General features: G+C 44.5%; 1 protein-coding gene across 2 annotated transcripts; it reads left to right on the forward strand.

Annotated features, from left to right (window-relative positions):
• Window positions 1-5,993: 5,993 nt before the first annotated feature.
• Window positions 5,994-21,048, forward strand: ftsj1 (FtsJ RNA 2'-O-methyltransferase 1). Of its 2 annotated transcripts, none has more exons than XM_018734475.2 (11): window positions 5,994-6,014; window positions 12,671-12,807; window positions 13,459-13,528; window positions 14,514-14,631; window positions 14,819-14,897; window positions 15,141-15,193; window positions 17,228-17,281; window positions 17,450-17,552; window positions 17,742-17,825; window positions 19,842-19,945; window positions 20,395-21,048. In XM_018734475.2, exons 2-11 carry the CDS (start codon window positions 12,687-12,689, stop codon window positions 20,635-20,637), a joined length of 1,029 nt encoding a protein of 342 aa, XP_018589991.1. In that variant the 5' UTR covers window positions 5,994-6,014; window positions 12,671-12,686; the 3' UTR covers window positions 20,638-21,048. The 2 variants fall into 2 exon arrangements, with proteins under 2 accessions (XP_018589991.1, XP_018589993.1); XM_018734477.2 differs by lacking the exon at window positions 5,994-6,014 and adding an exon at window positions 12,538-12,563.
• Window positions 21,049-21,365: the final 317 nt, after the last annotated feature.

Raw genomic sequence — 21,365 nt, forward strand, 5'->3', positions numbered from 1 at the left:
TGCTGAGTATTGTGGACCGTTGTCAGATCTTATTTGGTCAGGCCTTCCGAGCATGCCACATAACTCTTTGAAAACGTTTGTGACAGACTTGGATGTCACCAGATTTTGTAGTTCCTTTACAAAAGGATACTTTGAGTAATAATCCGTGATGATGATAAACTGCCTTCCTTTAATCTCAAAAAGGTCCGTCCCAATAGTCTGCCATGCCTTCAGTGGCACCTCGTTCTCGATCATTGGCTCTTTTCTGTTTTGGTCTTGATCCTCTTGACAGAATCGACATGCCTTTACAGTCCTCTCTATATCCTTGTTCATGCTCGGCCAGTAGACTGAATCCCTTGCAAGCAGTCTTGTCTTCTCGATACCAAGATGGCTCCTGTGAAGCTGTGTAAGGATGTCATGCCTCATTCTTTCTGGATTGATGACTTGCTTTCCTTTAAAGAGGATGCCATTATCGATGCCGATGGTGTCTCGATATGGCCAGAATATTCGCAGATCACTGGGTAGCTCTGTGAGTTTCTCAGGCCATCCCTGGTACACCACCTCAGCCAGTGCATTGAGGATGGGGCACTGTCAAGTCTCGACCTTCAACTCATTTTGTTTCACGAGGCTGAAGTTTATGAGGTCAAAGGTGATTGCGTGGACAGTTGGTTCCACCTCCACAGTGGTATTGTCTGCTGGGTTTGGCAGTCGTGATAGCGTGTCGGTCAGAACCATTAGATGCCCTGGCTTATATGTGACAGTGAAGTCATATCCTTGGATTCGGAGGAGCATGCGCTGCAGTCTTGGTGGGGCTGTTATTACTGGTTTCTTGCAGATCATCTCCAAAGGCTTATGATCTGTGTTGATGTAGAAATGCCGGCCATATAGGTAAGTATGGAACCTCTCTATTCCATGCACAAGTGCAAGCATTTCCCATTCGATGTTGCTATAATTAGCTTGAGTAGGAGTTAGGGTCTTTGACGCGAATGCCACTGGGCGCCCATTTTGTAGGAGTGCCGCACCCAGTCCTTTCAGCGAGGCGTCAACTTCAAGCGTTACCGAAGTCGTGGTGTCAAAGTATGCCATACTGGAATGCTCTGATATTGCATCTTTGAGCATATCGTAAGCTTGTTGGTGATCTTCCGACCAGTCGTATGGCGTTTCACTTTTCAGTAACTCACGCAGGCTTGCAGATTTCTGGCTCAAGTTTGGTATGAAGGAACCCATGTATGTCAGTAGTCCTAGAAAGCGTTGGAGATCTTCCTTGTCCTGTGGGCTAGGCATGTTTTTTATATCTTTTACCTTATCTGGGTCTGGTGAGATTCCATCTTCGCTGTAAACATTCCCAAAGAATGCAATTCGTCTCTGCTTTATGAAGCACTTGTCCGAGTTGAACACCAGCCCTGTCTCCTTCGCTCTTTCAAGGAGTGACAATAGGCGTTTGTCATGCTCTTCTTCTGTCTTGCCAAACACAAATGTCGTCTGCAATTCCAACACACCCTTCCAGGCCTTCCAAGATTTCGTCCATGCGCTGCTGGAATATGTCTTAGCTTATGTTGAGGCCAAAAGGTAGGCGTGTGAAGCAATAACGCCCTAGGGGAGTGTGGAATGTAGTAAGTGCCTGCTATTGTTCATCGAGTTGTACACTCCAGTACCCAGCTTTAGTATCAAGCTTGCTGAACCACTTTGCTCCATGGAATTCAGGATTTACCTCTTCTAATGTAGGGGTTTTGTGGGGACATCTCTTGATCGCTTCATTAAGCCTCTTAGGGTCCAGGCACAAACGGAGTGACCTGTCTTTCTTGAGGCTGCATACCATACTGGAACACCAGTCTGTGTGTTCCCTCACTTTCTTGACAACCCCTAGTTTCTCCATACGACAGAGCTCATCCTTAATTTTCGGTTTAAGGTTGATGTTAAATTTTCTTGGGCGATCAACGTGTGGCTCTGCATCTTCCTTCAAAATGATTTGTGCTGGGCCTTCTAATTTACCAATCGTGTCAAACTGCGTTGGGTATAATTTTACTAGATCCTATGTAGCGCTCACCTTGATTGGAGCCTTTTCTAAGGATTCGAGACGGCAATTGAAAGTGAGCAAATTCAGGGCAGTACACATTGGTAACCCAAGTAACACTGGGCCATTAGCATCTACGACATGGAATTCTGTACTCACCCACCCGGACGTGTCATATTTGCATTGCATGGGGAGCTTCCCGAAACATGGTATGGAGTGACCACTGTAAGATGTCAGCTTCGTCATACCCGTCGGTTTCAGGACCTCTGTCGGGTCAATATTGCCATACATCTGTCGGAAGGTACGGAGTGGGAGTGCATTCCCTTGTGCACCCGGATCTATTTTTAGTTTCATGAGTTTTGACTTGTTGCAGCCAGGATATTTGATTTTAATTGTTGTATAGGCTTCATCTCGGGTGTGAACCTCTGTGCTGTGTATGTCTATGCTATGAAACTTTTCGGCAAATTCATCTTCGGAGCTTTCGGAGCTGTCATCGGTTGCCTTGGAGCAATCATTGCTTGCCCCCACAGCGTCAACCTTCTTTGCACCCTTTTTCCTCCTGCCATCTCTCTTCTCAGGCCTGTTTCGTCTCTCATTACATTCTCTACCTTTTTCAGATCGACACATCTTCTTCCAATGCCCCTTCTTCCCACAGCCCTTGCACACATCCTTATACGCCAGACATGTGCGGGGTTTGTGGTGTAGCCCACAACGGCCACATGGCTTTTTCATCCCGATGTGATCGATTTTCTTTTCCTGTAGAGTCTAACTGGCGGGTGCTGATGAGCGCAGCTTCATGTTTTCTGCCTTCCATGAGCATGTCCTGAAGCGTGAAGCCTTTTTCTTTTCCCAACAGCTCTCTGCGGAAGTTATCCATGGGCGTGCTCATTATGACAAGCTCCACAATTCTCTCCTGCATTTCGTCCTCAGAGAGTTCACATAACTGTGCTTGCACCCGGGCTCTAGTGACGGACTCATCAAGGGTTTCATTTTCCCGCTGTCGATACTGCATTAAGCTTAATCTGTGAATCCTGAAGTTCACAGCAACCTTTAATTGCTTTTCAAAGAACTCCCATAATTTTTCGGGACGTTTCTGCTCGTCGTCAGTCAAGCCGGACGCATTCAGTCTCCGTAGTCCTTCATCGCCGACCCCTATTTTAATCTTCCTCGCAACATCGGGACCGTTCGCGACGCCATTATCCTCGCACACCAGCAGCATCTTCTGCTTGAACAGCTTAAACGCTTCCGCGAGATCAGCTGCATCCCACTGCATAACTGGATATCTCTATGCCATTTGTGCGGGCGATTATTGCTGAGTGGCGACAGTAATATGAAGTGATTTTGGCTTGAATGCACCTACAGCGGCGGTGCACTTGCAATTGCCAATAATTGCTGCCACGCGCGCGGCGAATTTCGTTCAATACGGGAAAAAATGCCGTAATCACAGCCTACAACTAGCTGGTACCTCCGCTGGGACTGTATGTTCGCTGGTCCTTTCTATCGCCGCTGCCACCATGTAGTGTTCTTGGGGTTATAAGACGCTTCACATTTAAGCGCCGACACAGACATTTCTTTAATACTGCTTTATTATGCGGGTGCCGCCATGTTGGTTTCTTGTTATACCAGAACGAGGCAATATAAAAGAAGAACCTCCCACTACAACAAGGAGGTTCTGCAGGAAATGGCTTCCAGGAAGCTCCTTTTATGCTGGTTCCTTCTAATCAGCAGCAGGTGTCGCTGAAGGGCTATCAGACATGGGCGTGACAGAAATGGACATCTCAGTAATTAGTGTACTGCAGTGATAAAGACCTCACAGTGATTAGTGTACTGTAGTGATATGGACCTCACAGTTATTAGTGGACTGCAGTGATATGGACCTCACAGTTATTAGTGGACTGCAGTGATATGGACCTCACAGTGATTAGTGTACTCCAGTGATATGGATCTCACTGTGATCAGTGTACTCATTGATATGGACCTCATAGTGATAAGTGTACTGCAGTGACGTGGACCTCACAGTGATTAGTGTACTGCAGTGATGTGGTCTGTGCTGTCTGGATGAACAGTGCCTGCCATGTTGCAGTGGATTCCTGCTGTGATCTCAGTTTTTCCGCACACATCACATAACACACACACAGACACACTGCAGTGAAACACATGTCAGCGTGTTGGCACTGAGCAGATTCCTAGTGCTACTGAACCCATATCTGCAGTGTCTGCATTGATAACTCTGCTGGTATTCATTTATAGTTGTTTGTGGGTCCTAGAGTGTAAGGTTGTTTTGGCTGCAGCTGCAGTGTGCGGACAAAAAGGAAAGTGATGATTTATGATGTTGTTTTTACAGCAGCAGCATTTTCCCAGCTTGCCTTCAGAGACCTCTGTGGAGCAGGTATCCGTCATTAACTGACGCAGTGCAGGTATGTGGGGGGATGCCCACATGGGGAACCCCTACTGATGTCATTCCGCTTCCCTACACATGTGGGAGTGGTCTTTACTAGCCAGTTTCCTGGTCTCTAATGAATATTTTTTACAATTCTGTGTTATAGCAGCCGATAACAATGTAGCGGAGAAGTCAAGAGTAAAGTGTGTGTGTGTATGTGTGAGGAGGAGACATCACTGCACACAGGGAAGGAGGAGTGAGTGGCACTTGCACTGCTTCTCGGGGTGACACAGTTACAGCCAGTGTCATCATCTGGGGCAGAACTGCATGCTCCTCTTGCGTGGGTTCCTGTGTGTGTGTGTATGTCTGTGTGTGTTCATATACAATATGTGTGTGTTTGGTTTGTGTGTGTGTGTGTGAAGAATGCTCTGAGTGACACGGACAGGACAGACATACTATGATGGGGGGTAGTGTGAGTGATGGAAAAAAGGAGCAGAGAGGGAGGGAGGAGTAATGATTTGCTGCAGCTGAGGGTGAGTAGAGGCAGGGTGAGTGTATGGAAAAGAGTTTTCCGGAGTCAAAAGGCGCACCCCTGGAAGTTCAGCTCAAACGATGCCTGATTGGATCACAAGTCAAACAACCACCCCCCACCCAGTGGGGGGCACACAGAGACTCGTCATGCATCTTTTGACATGTAAAGCAGACCTGTATCCCAAGTGTTGGTACACCATGTGGTAGCCCTTGTTATGGGTGTGTCTTTGATGGAGTGATGTCACAGAAGTTGGCATGGCTAGTTAGATTATGCAGTCCCATGCACAGGGGAATTGCGCGAGCCAGTCAGAACTACGTGTCTGAAGCTTTCCACCCTTCAGGTTGGACATTTTTGGGCAGGAGTGGAAGAACACCCCCACTTTCCAGCTCTGTCTAAGGTCCCATGGGGTCATAGGCTGATAGGTTGACATTGATACCGCAACATATGGAGACCTGTGGAATAGAGGTGCACTCACTGTAGTCCTGTTTCTATTTCAAGATCTTCGCACCCTGACCTCCCTAATGGCCGTGCTCTGTGTCTACCTCCCCATCAAACTGCACCTCCCTCTGTAGCACCCCAAGCCGATGCTGAAGTCATTACAACAATTGCTGCATTGTTGAAGGAAGAGAGGCTGGGTGAGGCACAGCAGACGTGGGGTAATTGATGACAGCGCAGCCCTTCCACGTTCTACTGCAGAGCGTCATTTGGCGCTCCTCTGTAGGTTGCGCTGACCCCTGCTGGTCATCAGGGGTATGTTGCTGCGGTAGCAGAGCTGCCATGCTGACTCACACTTCGCAGAGCCGAGATTAGTGCTGCTCCCGGCGCCACAGTGATGAGGTATTCCCAGATATTAGCCCCACCTCGGTGTTCCATCAATGTCTGGACTGCGACAATATGGGCCCAGACATGCTGCGCTGTGTTAGCAATGAGCTGCAACAATAGCATCACTGAAAATAAGTTATCTTTTACGATTATTATTACTAATTATTATTGTTATAATCAACATCATCATCGGTTCCTCAAGTGGACACTTTTCTTCAAAGTGACTTGCGATGTTAAGCTGTTTACGGTGATTTACTCAGCCAGATGGGTCATGTTTACAGTACAGGGTAAGTACTTTTATCAAGGGTACTACAAAAGTGGGATTAGAACTAACGCCCTTTGAGTGGAAAGCAGTGGCTTTGATGACTCTACCTGTTACTCCAGCTTATATGTTAAGAACATGGTAATAAATATGCAGGGAACTTCATCGCACTTTTGGTTGTGTGTTTTTGTGAACAAACGTACAGTTTGTTTTTCATATTACTGATTTGACCTTGGATGACCTTGAGTGGGAATGGTGGGCCGGGACCTTTTATGCATTCTTTATGCTTTATATGTTGATGTGGAGCAGGTGCCTACGCACACGTTCCCACAAGTGGCTTTTGCAGAGCCGCAGGGACATTTTGTATTCCAGAGAGACGACGAGTAGCATCTGAAAGTGAACCCGTGTTGGTGAGTGGGTGGGGGGGGGGGGGGGGGGGTGGACACAAAGGAGCCGCTCTTCTGCATCGCTGCCTCGCTGTACAGACAGACTGAAAGGGGGATGTTAACAGGATGACATCAGCAAACTGATGCACTGAAGGGATGTGACTGCAATGTTCATTAGGATGGGGGTAAAACATGTCCACGATAAGTGACTTTGAAAAAAGAATTAAATACTTAATGCAAGTGCAAAAAAGACAATGGAATTGTAAATACTGTGGTGGATAACATGTTAAAAATGCACCGGTGGAAAGAAATTGTGTTTATCCTCTTATTTGTAATACTGAACAAGATTTACTTTTAAACTATACCTTACAAAAATCCACCTTCACAGCTGGATAAGAATACAAACTGTGAAATGTCTCCAGCAAAACCTTTCCACTGCAGGCATGTCTGCAGTCTTTTTTCCCAGCTTTTTAAGAAATAAAGTATTTAAGACACTCTAAAATATTCAACTAACTCTTTAAAAATATTAAACACCATAGAACCAGTGATGAAATAAATTCAAAAATACATTCACATACACTTACTGAAAGGACAGATATTGGTATCTGTAACAACCTTGTTACATAAAACCTAATATCCAGTTTAATGAAAAAATCATTGTCTGACAGAGTATACTGTAGCAGACAGAGAATCTTATCAGACCATATAACACAATGCAACAAAATTTTTCAAAGTTCTTAGTCGTCAATTTTTACATTGATTGTGGTTAGTTGAAATTTATTGATTACAAAAATACCACTAGCTCTTCTTGAGTGTCAGTTATACTTTACAACCACTGGAAGATTCTAGAAGGCACCAGAATATTCTAGAAAGCATCAGACCCTAAAAGTGTTGGAATATTCGGTGCTTCGAACCCGATGCTGAAATTCATCAATTTACTAATTTCAATAATGTGGAATATTTTTCTAAACACTGACATATAATATGAACTGATAGCAAAAATATAGACAATCTAACAAAACTGAATGGAAAATGAAAAAAAAAAGAAAAAAAAAATTGGTTATAATATATTTAGTTTTAATCACAACGTTTTAGTTACATTGTGCAATCAATTTGGTCCGCATTCCAAATACTGTCAGATTCAAAATTCACTTCTTGCTGTGAAGCTGCATCAATGTGAAACTAAACCACAGAAGTAACTAAACAACAATAAATAGAAACAAGTCTCTAATACAGTATTAAATAACAAATGTTAAAATCCCAATAAAATCTAATTCAAGTAAGATTAAACAATTTTTATAAGTAATAATCCCCCTTCTCTTCAGCTCCCAAGCTGGACCCATGAAAAACTGAATCTTGGAGGGGAACCCAGCCTGGGACAAGTCAATCTGGTCTGACTGAGGATGGGGGTAATCTTCTCAGCCTTTTTGAGGGGTACCCATCAAAACAGGCACCCGCACTGTAATACTGATGATTGGCCCAATCTCCCTCCTGTGTCTCTCTAACCAGGAGAGTGAAATTCCTCTTTGGCTGGAGGCACAAGAGCAGTGCTGGCCCCACCAACACTGAATACTGCTCAGCTGTGCATTACTTCGGCCCCCACCATTGCTCCAGTCTGTCCCTTAACACCTACCAGAAATGGAACTGTCTTCAGGCCATTCTGACCAGCACAGGGCGGCCTACACTGGAGACACCTGTGGAAGAGGTCACCGTCTCCTCCGCATGGGGAATAGTGGGAAGGGCTTACACAGTCCTTGGCCAGGTGGCAAGGACACCTGCACACCATGTCACGTCGTGTTATGGACAAAAAGCGATCTTTATAGTCTGCAAGTACATGAACTGACCCACGCTAGGGTTACAGTTAGGGTTAGGGATAAATTCAGGGTTAGGGTTGCATTGAGATTAAGGTTAAGGATAGAATTAGGATTAGGGATAGGTTTAGGGTTAGAGTTGAGGTAAGGGTTAAGGATAGGATTAGGGTTCATAATTTAATATCACCATTTCCTAAGATTACAGTGCTTAAAATCTCTTGTTTTGCTTAGGATATAGACCAGATTCATTGCGATAGCCCAGTGAATAACTCAGTTTTTCACAAGTCTCAGTAGTGTAAATATTGCATGCAGTCACAGTACTAATAACTGTGAGTATAATAATAAATTACAGTAATTGATGCAATCTGCTGTCCTCACAGTATTTTGTGACAGTCCTTCTAAGTCCTACCATTTAATTCATAGTGCAGCACTTTGAAACCAGGGCCTTCAGACAGAGTTGAAGATGGAGGGTAACATCCTCTAATGGAGCAGTTTGATGAGAACAGGACCTGCTGTTTGGGTGTATGTGTGTGTCCGCCCTTGTCTGTATGGTGCTTGTTTATTGATGCTGTTGGGAAACCTGCTGACTGATGCAGCTGGGGTGCTATTTTTATCCATTTCGGGTTGAGTTCGTGCAAATGGATGGATGACGAGGGAATCAACAGGAGTGGGTGGGATTTAATGGGTGGGCAGGGCATGAAGGGATCGGTGGTTTCAATGGGGTGGAAGTAACAGCAAAGTAGATAGAATAAAACTCGTCTGGGGCATGTCAAAAACAGTGAGTCATCCTGTAACCAAGTTTCTTCCACACACACACACACACACACACACACACACATAGCTTTAAACACTATAATGCAATTTAATGTTTGCTGGAACAACTCCCAAGACTTTAAAAAGGGAAAAATAACCTTGTTAAAGCCCATATGATTGTGACCTGACCTCCAGCTGGTGTCGGCACATCCTGCAACAGTGAAAAGAGAAATTAGACCCCCACATGGACAGGTAAAAGGACAATGAACCCTGTTTACCTGGATCGTGACTCTAGTGGTGACTCATTCAGTTTGACATACATCTATATTTACACTCCCAAAGCACATTCCCTGAGCCTCAGTGCAACACAATACAGAGAAAATAGAACAGAGTAAACCTCATATATGGGCAGTGCTGCAGAATAGCGAATAGCACTGATGTCTCACAGCCCCTGGGCTAGATGTGGGTTCAAGTCCTGCTCAGTTTCATGTGTTCAATGTGTTTTGGTTTCCTCAGCATCCACACAATGTTCATTCACAGTCAAAAGACATGTTTCAGGTAAATTGGTGACTTTAAATTAGCCTTTGTGTGTGATTGCCCTGTGATGGACTGCCTGCCTCACACCCAGTGCACCGGAGCACCGTCACCCTGCATTAGGAGAGGAGGTTATTGGTGATGGATGGGTGGGCTGATACTTGGTCAGATGACTACAGGTCTCAGTCCCAGGCCATGTGTTTCTAACAGTACCTCACCCCCCTTTAAAGTCTAATGTTATTCTTCCCCCGTTCACATCTCCATCCAGCTCTCCGTCTCTCTGTCTCATTCTATACTGCTGGCAACACAGGCACACCTTCAGAGTGAAGAGGACCATTTAACCTTCAGACAGAGCTGATTTACCTTTCCTTTATGTTCCAGGCATGGGGGAGCTGAGCTCTAATGTAATTAACTGGAAAGTGTTCTTGGCAGGACCGACAGACTCTGTTGCCAGCTCTGAGCTCCCCCGTCCCCCGTCCTTCGTTCAAACCCACAGCTCAGGGTTGCTTTCTGCACTGCTGCAGTCCCTTTGCCACCTCCTCCTCACTACTCCATGCCACTCTGTACAGCATGAGGTGTTTGGGAGTGCTTTGGGGATGGGAATGGGTTAGGGAGTGTGGTGCTGACAAACTGCTCACTGCTGGACTGTACCTTACTGTCAGTCATTTACGTTTATTTATTTAGCAGATGTTTTTTTTTCCAAAGCAACTTCCAATGGATACTATGTAGTGTGATCAGCCCACACACCTTATTCACCAGGGTGACTTACACTGCTAGATACACTACTTACAAAGAGTCACTCATCCATACAACAGTGAAACACACACACTCTGTGACATTTGCACAGTACGGAGGAACCTGAACAGCATGTCTTTGGACTGTGGGAGGAAACCAGAGCACCCGGAAGGAACCCACACAGACATGGGGAGAACATGCAAACTCCACACAGACTAAGTGGGGATTGAAACCACGTCCTCTCGCACCACCCAGGCGAGGTGAGACAGCAGCACAATCACTCACCCACATCCACTCACTCAGTAGTACAGTCCGGTGAGCCCCACCCCAATGATCACAGCCCACACGCCCAAACAGGTGACTCTAAATTGCCCATAGTGTCTATGTGAGTGTGTGTTTCACCGGTGTATCCATGACTGACTCATTCTGTGTACTGCCTCTGACACTGTAAGTTACTTTGGGTGTAAAAGTGTGAGTTCAGTATTGCGACATAGCATACATTGGAAGTCAGCTTGGGGGAAAATATCTTCTAAATGCATATATGTAAACAGCAGCGGGCACAGCGATTACACTGGACTGCCTTGACGACTTCACACACCGCTTCAGTGTCCGGGATCAAAATGGAGTGGGAAAACCCACGCAGGATACAGCATGCATGGGTGTGGTTCCGGGACCCAACTGTGATACTTGCGGAGTTACACCACCCACTGTTCACAAGCTTGTGAACAATTTCCGTCCACAGTCACTCCTCCACAGGGTTCCGCAGCATCTCTGCTCAAGCCCATAAAAAATGCCAAACACCCACCGGGGAAACGTTAGCGACCTTCTCATGGCCAGCAGCTGATCTTCTGAGCACTTATAAAGGCCACAGCTTTCAGAGTCGCAGCCATCGGTGTGACAAGAGAGGCACAAACTCAACAGCTGCTCCGTTTTCACCGTGAACAGAATAAAAATTGAGTCCGCAGGTGTAGCATACAAACACACACTGAACTAAGAAAACGAGAAATCCTAAAGAAAACCAAAAATACATGGAGTGGAACTGTAGCATGGCAGCCATCCTGTGTGTCTATGCGATTGTGTGGTTACTGCCTTTGTTGCGGTCAACGGTCTAAACTGTAGTCACTGTAATAGCTGGGATGCAAACGGCTCCCCAGAAGGATCTGTGCCCATCTGGGAGCTCAAACTCATCCTCGGCAAAGGGAGATGTGTGTAACCCAAGGATCCAGAACCAGTGATATGTGTGAGATTTAGTGTGAAACATAATGGCATGAGCTGTGTTTTTGTTTAGCGTCAAGATTTGCCATAAGATGGAAGTTTTTTTTTAAAAAAAGGAGGAACCTTAAACTGAAACCAGCAGTTTGTAGGTTTAAATCTTGTTCAAATGACATGTTCCTGCTGAGCACGCCGTTGCAATGTTTTTTGGCTGTATGGATGCTGCAAAATGTCACACTGTAACGTGATCATGGAAGAAGCAGCTGTTTGCTACTGTAAAAGCCTGGAGCAGTGGCAGATGGACAACAGCAGTTAGACTGTTTAACATGAACTGAACGGCCAGTTACGCAGCCTTAAACTGGAGCCTCTGAAGAGTGCAAACATTAAGCAAATGAAAAACACTGCACATTTCTATGGAAAAACACATTTTTTACAATTTATTATATTTTTCCAGAATACAAAAATATGTATGATAGTCTTGAATTATCATCAGAGTCTATGTAATTGTCTTCTTGTAAATGAAATGTAGCGACTGTCAGTAAAACCAATACACTGAGCAGCAATGCTCCCACCTCGTGTCAAAACTCTGTCGTTACACCAGCGTCGATGACTAGGTGGAGCTTTAACTCCTCATTCCCAGTTCAACCTTTCCTGGTAAAACTGTTCACCCCAGCAAAAAGTCGTTCTTTTACTGGTATATCAGCTTTAAATATAAAGCACAACATGGTCCACATAGTGCGTGATTGGAAAACTTCAGGTCTGTGTAAAATACAAAACACAGCTCGACGTCAAGACCAACAAGCAACGCATGCACACAGAATACAAACCCACTGTATAGTCTCGTCGCCCGCATGTTCACCGTGACGAAGCAAGGGAACATTGCAAGTTGCCAGATTTTTAAAACTCAATTTCACTGTGAAGTATAATGACTTCTACACTGCGTTCGAACGTTTCTCTATATTTAATGAAACGTTCGCTTTTGATGTATGATAGCTTAACATACCGTTTGTCTTCCAAGAATTAAAACACCGCTAAAAGAAACGCATGTGCTCAGGCAGTATTTTGGACACCTACACAGAACAGCGCTCATTGCCATTGGTTCGCGGGGGTCCTTCCAGTCTCCACACTGTGCGGCACCAGCTGGTGGTTCATGAAAAAATCGCCTAGGAGTTTTGTAACAGCAAAAATTTCTACGAATATTTCCTCAGTAAAAGTTATACAGTAAATTCGTCTTATTAATTTTTGTGAAGGGAGCCTATTGGGACCATGGGCCGGTCCTCCAAAGACAAGCGGGACATTTACTACCGGCTAGCTAAGGAGGAGGGTTGGAGAGCCCGCAGCGCCTTCAAACTGCTGCAGCTGGATGAGCAGTTCAGCCTGTTCGCAGGTAACACACACACACACACACACACACACACACACACACTGCATTTACACTAGGAACAGCTAGACTAGTGGCGTAGTCGTGTAGTGGTAAGCTGTCTTCTTGTACTAAAGAGATAACACTAGACCATTGCAAGGCAGCATCAATACCACACCACTGCCTAGACCCAACATCATTACTGCTCTCATGTTTATATTTATTACTCATTTAGAAAAATGCATCAAGTAAAACAACTTCTTACTTACATTTATTTACACATAATATATTGACATATATATTATTTTGGGTAGTAACTGGACGGCAGTGAGATTATGAATTGAATGGAATTACCAGGTTCAAATAACAAATACCCTTGATCAAGGTGAATTGATACAGTACAATTACCCTGCTGTCTAAATGGCTAAAGCGCTGCAAACACCTAATCAGTGGCATCATTCTGAGAGTACATTTAACGTGGTCCACATGGTCCATCTCCTCCACATGACCAGCAGCCACCCATCTCCACACCAGGGTCTGACTTATTCCTGGCACACAGTTTGTTTCTAAAGTAAAAAAGTCTTTGTGAAAGAGGTAAATGTGGTTAAATAAAATGCATGCTGTACTGAAGAGTTCAGTGAGTGAGGTAATAACCATGTTTTTCACCTCGCTCTGCAGGAGTGCGACGTGCCGTCGACCTGTGTGCTGCCCCTGGCAGCTGGAGTCAGGTCCTGAGCCGAAAACTGCGGTAAGTGCAGGGCATGCCCCTTTCCCATCATCCGACAAGGTACAGCAAAGTATCACATTTTCTCAAGTACACAAGTAAGGACATGAGGTCCAAGCCCAGTTACCCATGTGTTTGTGTTACCTGCAATAAGACAGCAGGTTCAAGTCAGTTTTCTTAGTCACTCATGTGATTATATGAGACCCTTAACCATGTACTTGGATTTCTCAGTTACTGAAATTAGGACATGAGATTTCAGCCCGCTTGCTTTAGCATGAAACCGAATCCAGCTGCAGTTAAAGGGCTAGTGGAGAGCCTGCAGGGCTAGCATTGTATTAAGGGTTAGCATGTATCTCTTCTACTCATTTCTCTGCACTAGTTTCCTATAGCTGCCTGGATCAAATTTAAGACCCTGGTTATTGCCTACAACTGCATCAATAGAACTGCATGGAGGTTCTGGCTCCGTTGTGGTGGAATGACCTCCCCCTCTTGCTCAGAACTGATGAGTCTCTGTCCACATTTAAAAAGGGTCTGAAAACTCACCTCTTCCAGACTCACTTCACCCATGATCTCTTAAGCTCATGTAAGGTGTAAATGTTCATGCACCATAACTTTATGATCATGCCCAAATAAGCCTTTACACAGCTGCTACTCCTGTATTGTACGTAAATGTTTGTGTATCTCAAAAAAAAAAAAAAAAGAATTGTCAGAAGGTGATCAGGAATTGTCTGAGTTTTATGCAGCTACTCGTATAATGAACATTAGTGCATATAATGGAAAGAAATAAACAAACTCCACTTAAGAATCACACGTTTGCAACTATGTGTGTCTTTCTCTTAATGTAATGCACAAATTGTATTCTCTGAGATCTACGTCGCTGTGGTGAACGTCTGCTAAATGAATACATGTAACGTAAATGTAGTTCAGACCCTCGTGCGGCAGTGCAAACATGGTCATGTAACCTGGTCATGGATGTGTGGTGTGTCTCTCTTCTCCTTTGCCGTCACAGAGGGAAGGAGCCAAAGGACACAGAAGAGAAGAAAGAGGAGCCCAAGATTGTAGCAGTGGACCTTCAGGCCATGGCCCCTCTGCCTGGTGTCACTCAGATCCAGGGGGACATCACCAAGGTGGGATGGATAGCTGGAACAACTGCAACATCCATAGCTATCAGACACCTAGATGTGTATCTTTTTTTGTGGTTGATTTAGGACTGGTTGCAATTAGTATTTAAATATTTATGTTGAGCTAATTGTGTAACAATAATTCTGCTTCTGCCTTGATCTGTATCTGCTTTTTAATCTCCTCCCTCTTCAGACCTCCACAGCTCAGGAGATCATCAAGCACTTTGAGGGACAGCCTGCTGACATTGTGGTGTGTGATGGTGCCCCTGATGGTAAATGCCAGAAACACAGCATGCTCCCCATGGGCTGCTTGTTAAATTTATTTAGTTTTCTGTTTGAACAGTGAACTTTTTGCTCCTCAGCACCATAGTAATAGAATCAGATGGATGATTCAAGGACAGAAAGTGATTTCACATCCTAGATTTGCTATGAAGTTGATTGTTTAAAAATCTACACCTGGCTAGCTGGTACCCAAGGAAGCAGCTGATTGGCTCTCCTGTGGTTTGTGTCTGCAGTGACAGGACTGCACGATGTTGATGAGTACATCCAGGCGCAGCTCCTGCTGGCTGTGAGTATAACATTCTAGCTGTTCCAGTCCTTTCCCCTCAAAGCTTTCTTATTTCACCAGTTTCACAGAAACAGAAATATGCAAAATGAGTAAAGTGAATTTTATCAGACTCAGAATGAGCTTTATTGCCAAGTATGTTTACACATACAAGGAATTTGTTTTGGTGACAAAACTTCCACAGCACAGACAGAATGATGGCAGTGACAAGACACAGTAATAAAAAAAAAAAAAAAAAAGGTTAAGCGAATAAAAGATAAAAGAAAATATTTCTATAAAATACAAAGTACACCATATACAAAATAGGCACTAGACATTATATGTATGTGCAAGGCGAATGTAGATGAGAGATATGATGTGATAAATAGATAGAAATAGCATTGTTTATTGCACCAGTTTACTCCCTAGGGGGGCATTTAGCTGTTCGTGAGGTAGATGGCCTGAGGAAAGAAACTTTTCTTGTGCCTGGCTGTCCTGGTGTTCAGTGCTCTGTAGCACCGGCCAGATGGCAAAGGTTCGAAGAGGAAGTGGCCTGGATGTGAGGGGTCTAGAATGATTTTGCTAGCCCTTTTACTGACTCTGGACGAGTGCAGTTCTTGGAGAGCTGGGGGCGATGTGCCGATGATTCTTCCAGCAGTCCGAACTATCCGCTGCAGTCTTCTGATGTCTGACTTTGTAGCTGAGTCGAACCAGACAGTTATAGAGGTGCAGAGGACAGACTCAATGACTGCGGAGTAGAATTGCATCAGTAGCTCCTGTGGCAGGTTGAACTTCCTCAGCTGGCGAAGGAAGTACAACCTCTGCTGGGCCTTCTTCACAATGGAGTCTATGTGGAACTCCCACTTCAGGTCCTGTGAGATGGTGGTGCCCAGGAACCTGAATGACTCCACTGTTGCCACAGTGCTGTTCATGATGGTGAGTGAGGATAATGCTGAGGTGTTTCTCCTGAAGTCTACGATCATCTCCACTGTTTTGAGCGTGTTCAGCTCTAGGTTGTTATGACTGCACCAGACAGCCAGCTCTTGGACCTCCTGTCTGTAAGCAGACTCGTCGCCATCCCGGATGAGGCCGATGAGTGTGGTGTCGTCTGCGAACTTCAGGAGCTTGACAGAGGGGTCTTTTATGGTACAGTCGTTGGTGTACAGGGAGAAGAGCAGTGGGGAGAGCACACATCCCTGGGGGGTGCCAGTACTGATTGTGCGAGTGTTGGAGGAACATTTTCCCAACCTCAGTAGCTGCTGCTTGCCTGTCAGGGAGTTGGTGATCCACCGACAGATGGAGGTGGGCACAGAGAGTTGGGCTAATTTGGAAAGGAGGAGGTGTGGGATGATGGTGTTGAAGGCCGAACTGAAGTCCATGAACAGGATCCTCACATAAGTCCCTGGTTTGTCCAGATGTTGCAGGATGTAGTGCAGGTCCCATGTTCACCGCATCATCCACAGACCTGTTTGCTCGATAAGACAATGGTGGAAAAGTCAGGGTTTCTTAATTGTTGAAAACAAAGTATGCTAGCACCTCGTATTTTAAACATCAATTTAAGAATTTCCATAAATACAAAATTTTCCATTTTTTAAAATTTAACTGCGTTTTTTTGTCATTCATGTATTTTGTAAAATTTGTGAAGTGAACCAACAGATGGCAGTAAATGCGACAACAAAATCGGGGTCTTACATTGTGTTTTTTTGTAATGGCTGTACTGTTGAATCTAACAAGTGAATAAATTGAAAGATATGTTTTAGAATGCTTTCACTGGAGAGATAAATGAATTGGAACACAAAAGTCTTGCTCCTGAAAGGCTGCATTGGAATACATTCTCTGTCATTCACTCACTGTGGGTGAACAGCATGTCTTCGGACTGTGGGAGGAAAGACATACAGACACAAGGAGAACATGCAAACTCCACACAGACTGAGCGGGGATCGAACCCACATCCTCAGACAGCAGCACTACTCACTGGGCACCATGCTGCACTCATGAACAGAAATAGTTAAAAAAAGTTAGTCAATGTTTTTTATTCTTGTTTATTCTCATTTACAGGCTCTTAACATCACTACGCACGTCTTGAAACCTGGTGGAACTTTTGTGGCAAAGGTAGATGATTGGTTGGGGGTTGTTGCTATGGAAACAGCCACAAACAGCTTAAAAGTTGACTTGGTAGTGACGAGAGCTCTACTCTCTACCGTTTCATTTTTTAGTTTCATACTCCCAGCCTGTTTGGAACATGTAGATTGTGACCTTCGACCTTCTTGCCCTCTACAGATATTTCGGGGGAAGGATGTGACTCTTCTTTACTCCCAGCTCAAGATCTTCTTCAGCGAGGTGACATGTGCCAAGCCGCGGAGCAGCCGGAACTCCAGCATTGGTGAGCAGTCTGGGAAGCTGGTTTTTGGCAAATATGGTGTGTGTGTGTGTGTGTGTGTGTGTGTGTGTGTGTGTGTGTGTGTGTGTGTGAGAGAGAGAGAGATACACATGGCACATGCAACAAGCTGAACCCCAGACTGTTTCCTCCCCACCACATTGCTGAGTGGTGGTGCTGTTGTTTCTCCTGCAGAGGCATTTGCTGTGTGCCAAAACTACTGCCCTCCCAGTGGCTACATCCCCAACATGTCGAACCCCCTTCTGGACCACTGCTACGGTAAAAGAGCAGATATCTTTAGAGAGACACAAATAGCACTGTGCTCCTTTTGCACACGACTGCACTTCAGAATGTAGCTGCACTGGATTTCAGGGCATCACAGTACTACACAGCACTGTATAATGTTACCAGCATTATACCACATGACAGCACTGTACTAAACTGTATTACATCACAGTACTTCATTATACTGTGTTACATTGTATCATTGTACTACACTGCACAGCGTCCATTAATATTTGATTACTGCTGTTTAGTATATGGCTCTGCAGTGTGGCCTATTACATTGTGGTACAGTGGATTATTTCACTACAGTTCTAAATTACACTAATACTGTTATACTGTAGTATTTGTAATTTATATTTTATTGATATAATTTTTAGTTATACTAATATACTATAATGTATAACATACTGGTGTGGGACAGCTGGTAACGTAGTGGTTAAAGCTGCCTTTGGACTCAAAGGTTGCAGGTTTGAATCTCACCTCCGGTTGTAGTACCCTTGAGCAAGGTATTTAGCCTACCCTATTGCTCCAGTAAAATTACCCAGCTGTATAAATAGGTAAATAGTTGTAAAGTAGTTTAATATTGTAAGTTGCTTTGGAGAAAGTGTCGACTAAGTGAATTAATGTAATCACTTGATCACTTGACCGACCAGACTATCGGGCGTCGAATCGACTCCGCTGGTCATAGCACGCTTTCCATTCCTCTCTGGATCGCGCCTTCCTCATCCACGTAGCTCCAAACGTTTTTCTTATGTCATCAATCCATCGTTTTGGAGGCCTTCCGCGTGGCCTTTTCCGCTCACGCGGATACCACTCGACAATTGCGCGAGTCCACCGATTGTCGGTGAACCGAGCAACGTGTCCGGCCCATCTCAACTTTTGCTTCTCGTACTCGTTGATGACGTCCCTCACGCCGGATTTCTCTCTGATCGTCTCACTCCGGATATGTTCTCTTAGTGATATTCCCAGCATAGATCTCTCCATCGCCCTTTGAGCAGTTACCAACCTTTGCTCTTCTCTCTTCGTGGTGGCCCAAGTTTCACTGCCGTATAACATTGCAGGTAAAACTGTGCCATTGAAGAGGTTCGCGCGGGTGGTCTTATCCAACTTTCCTTTGAGCACATCCTTGATGGAGTTGAACGCTTTCCATCCGGCCCTTATTCTCCGCGAGATTTCCTTCTCCATGTCTCGACGCATATTTACTTCTTGTCCAAGGTAGACGTATTCCTCCACCTCCTCTATTTCATCGCCTTGAACCACTATTCGGCCCCTTGTTGCGTAATCTGACCGCATGAACTTGGTCTTCATGCGGTTCATTTTGAGGCCTACTCTCGAGCTTCTGATGTCTAGCTCGGTTAGCATGGTCTGAAGTAGATCTGTGGTTTCGGCGACGAGGACGATATCGTCAGCGAAACGGAGGTGGGTCAGTAGCTCGCCGTTGATGTTTACGCCGCCCTTCCAGTCGATGTCTCTGAAGATCTGCTCGAGACATGTGGTGAAGAGCTTCGGAGAGATGGTGTCTCCTTGTTTGACGCCCTTCTCGACTGGTATTCTAATCGGCGACGACAGCAGAGCGATGTCGGTGGTACATCCGGAATTCGCCTCCCGTAGGAGTTCGATGTATTGCGCCTCGACTCCTTGCATCTCCAACAACTTTAGCACTGCGTTGATCTCGACGCTGTCGAAGGCCTTCTCGTAGTCCACGAACGCGACGCATAGTGGCAGCCTGTACTCTTTCGCTCGCTCCAGCAATTGGGTCAGAGTGTAATTAATGTAATACTAAATTATTTTGCAGTATGTGAAATGCACTGTGGAACTCTAATAAAATGCAGTCATGGTGTGATACTTTACAGGACAATTTCTTTAGTACCAAATACCTGTAAAGGAAGGTGTTCCTTTTCTGACCATATTTGTACTTAATACCCCATCATCTGGTGCGCAGTGCAGTGCTGTTTGCCTTGTGACTAGCGATTGCTGTGTGAATAGCTCATGTTGCCCGATCTGTCCCAGATGTGGACTTCAATCAGCTGGAAGGACCGAACCGGATCATTGTGCCGTTTCTGGCCTGTGGTGATCTCAGTGCCTATGATTCTGACCGCACCTATCCCCTCCAGGTACTGTGGCACTGTGGTTCATATGTTTCTGCGTTCTTAGTATTATAGTAACGATTTTGCAACTTCTGTTGACCAAACATGCTGCAAGGTGACTTTTTTTTTTTTTTTTTTTTTTTTTTTACATATCAGAATGCTTCCTTTTTCTGGCAAAATTTTAATTGAATTATATTAATTTGTCTCTAGTGGAATGAACTTTGACCATGTTTTAAGTTCTTAGATATCAGCAAAGACCAGTTTAATGTTATAGGAGAGTCAAATCACCTTAATTCAACTCATATCCACATTGTTTACAGCTTGTGTCTACTGTTCATTGGTGTTGGTGATCAGTAACAAGACAAGGAACATTTCACATGTTTATGGGAAGAATTTGTGGAAATAGTTTAACCACTTCATGACATGCTGCTCAAGGGAGTAAAAAGGATGCCTAAAACATTCCTGTCTAATTCCAGCTGGACCCAAGTAAAGAGTACAAATACACACCCCCTACCCAGCCTCCAATTCGACCACCTTACGAACAGGCCTGCCACCTTCGCAAGAACAACCTATTGGCTACAGAAGACTCCCCATGTCGCCCATTGGATGGGGCCTTCTCTAACTTGCACCTCTCAGCCAATGAGGACTCAGAGATGACCTCAGAAGTAGATGCAGCGTCTTTGTCTGCTGAAGCGGCCCATCAGGATACAGTAGTCTAAGAAAAGCGTTTAACTGAAGTTGTGCAGCACAGTAGACATGTAAAGCAGTTGTGTTCGCATCTCCTTGGTATTATCAGCATTGAGTGTGATTTGCTTCAGTGCATGTGAGGAGGTAGTGTTGAATTGTTAATGCAGTCACATACACGCTCTTCAAGTGCCACTTTTATTATAAAAAGTGTTTTTAATTTTTTTCTTTATATATCAAATAAATATTTTAATGTTAATATTTAGTGTTTGTTGTTGATAAATTGAGAAGCAAAAACAGTTGTACATCTTGAGCAGAAGCACATGACAAATGCATAAATGTAGATATAAATGCATAGTTGTGACTGCTGATTATTAGCTTTTTAATTTCTATAACTTTGCCAGTCACAGCCCGTGTTTTAATTTGATTTAGTTGTGACTAATAAACACGAACTTGAGTCAAAACTATTACTCAGCTGTAAGGAGTGGGTTTGTTTTTGAGTGTTCATTGTTTTCAAAATCATAAGGTTACCAGAAAAAATCTAGTAATTTATTAGTAGTTTATTGTACAAACAGCTTTATGCCCATTTTTTTCTACTTGGTGTGTAAGTTCAGAAGTAAGTCTTTCCATTTGTCACATTGTTCCTGATTTAAGGCTTTCTGACCTCTAGGTGTCCATGAGGAAGGCCAGGTTCTTACTGCAGCATCTTAGAGACCTTGTGCATTTCTCAGAGAACGCAATTCTTCTTGTGTTGTCTCTTTTT

Source organism: Scleropages formosus, chromosome 6 (genome assembly GCF_900964775.1).
Source record: "Scleropages formosus chromosome 6, fSclFor1.1, whole genome shotgun sequence".
Lineage (NCBI taxonomy): Eukaryota > Metazoa > Chordata > Actinopteri > Osteoglossiformes > Osteoglossidae > Scleropages > Scleropages formosus.

What these genes read in the sequence shown, in the direction of transcription:
- ftsj1 (XM_018734475.2), top strand. Translation starts at nt 12,687, where the DNA reads ATGGGCCGGTCCTCCAAAGACAAGCGGGACATTTACTACCGGCTAGCT. An exon ending in TCCAGGGGGACATCACCAAG is followed by an intron (nt 14,632 to 14,818) that starts GTGGGATGGATA and finishes CTCCCTCTTCAG; the next exon opens with ACCTCCACAGCTCAGGAGAT. An exon ending in CAGCCGGAACTCCAGCATTG is followed by an intron (nt 17,553 to 17,741) that starts GTGAGCAGTCTG and finishes TTTCTCCTGCAG; the next exon opens with AGGCATTTGCTGTGTGCCAA.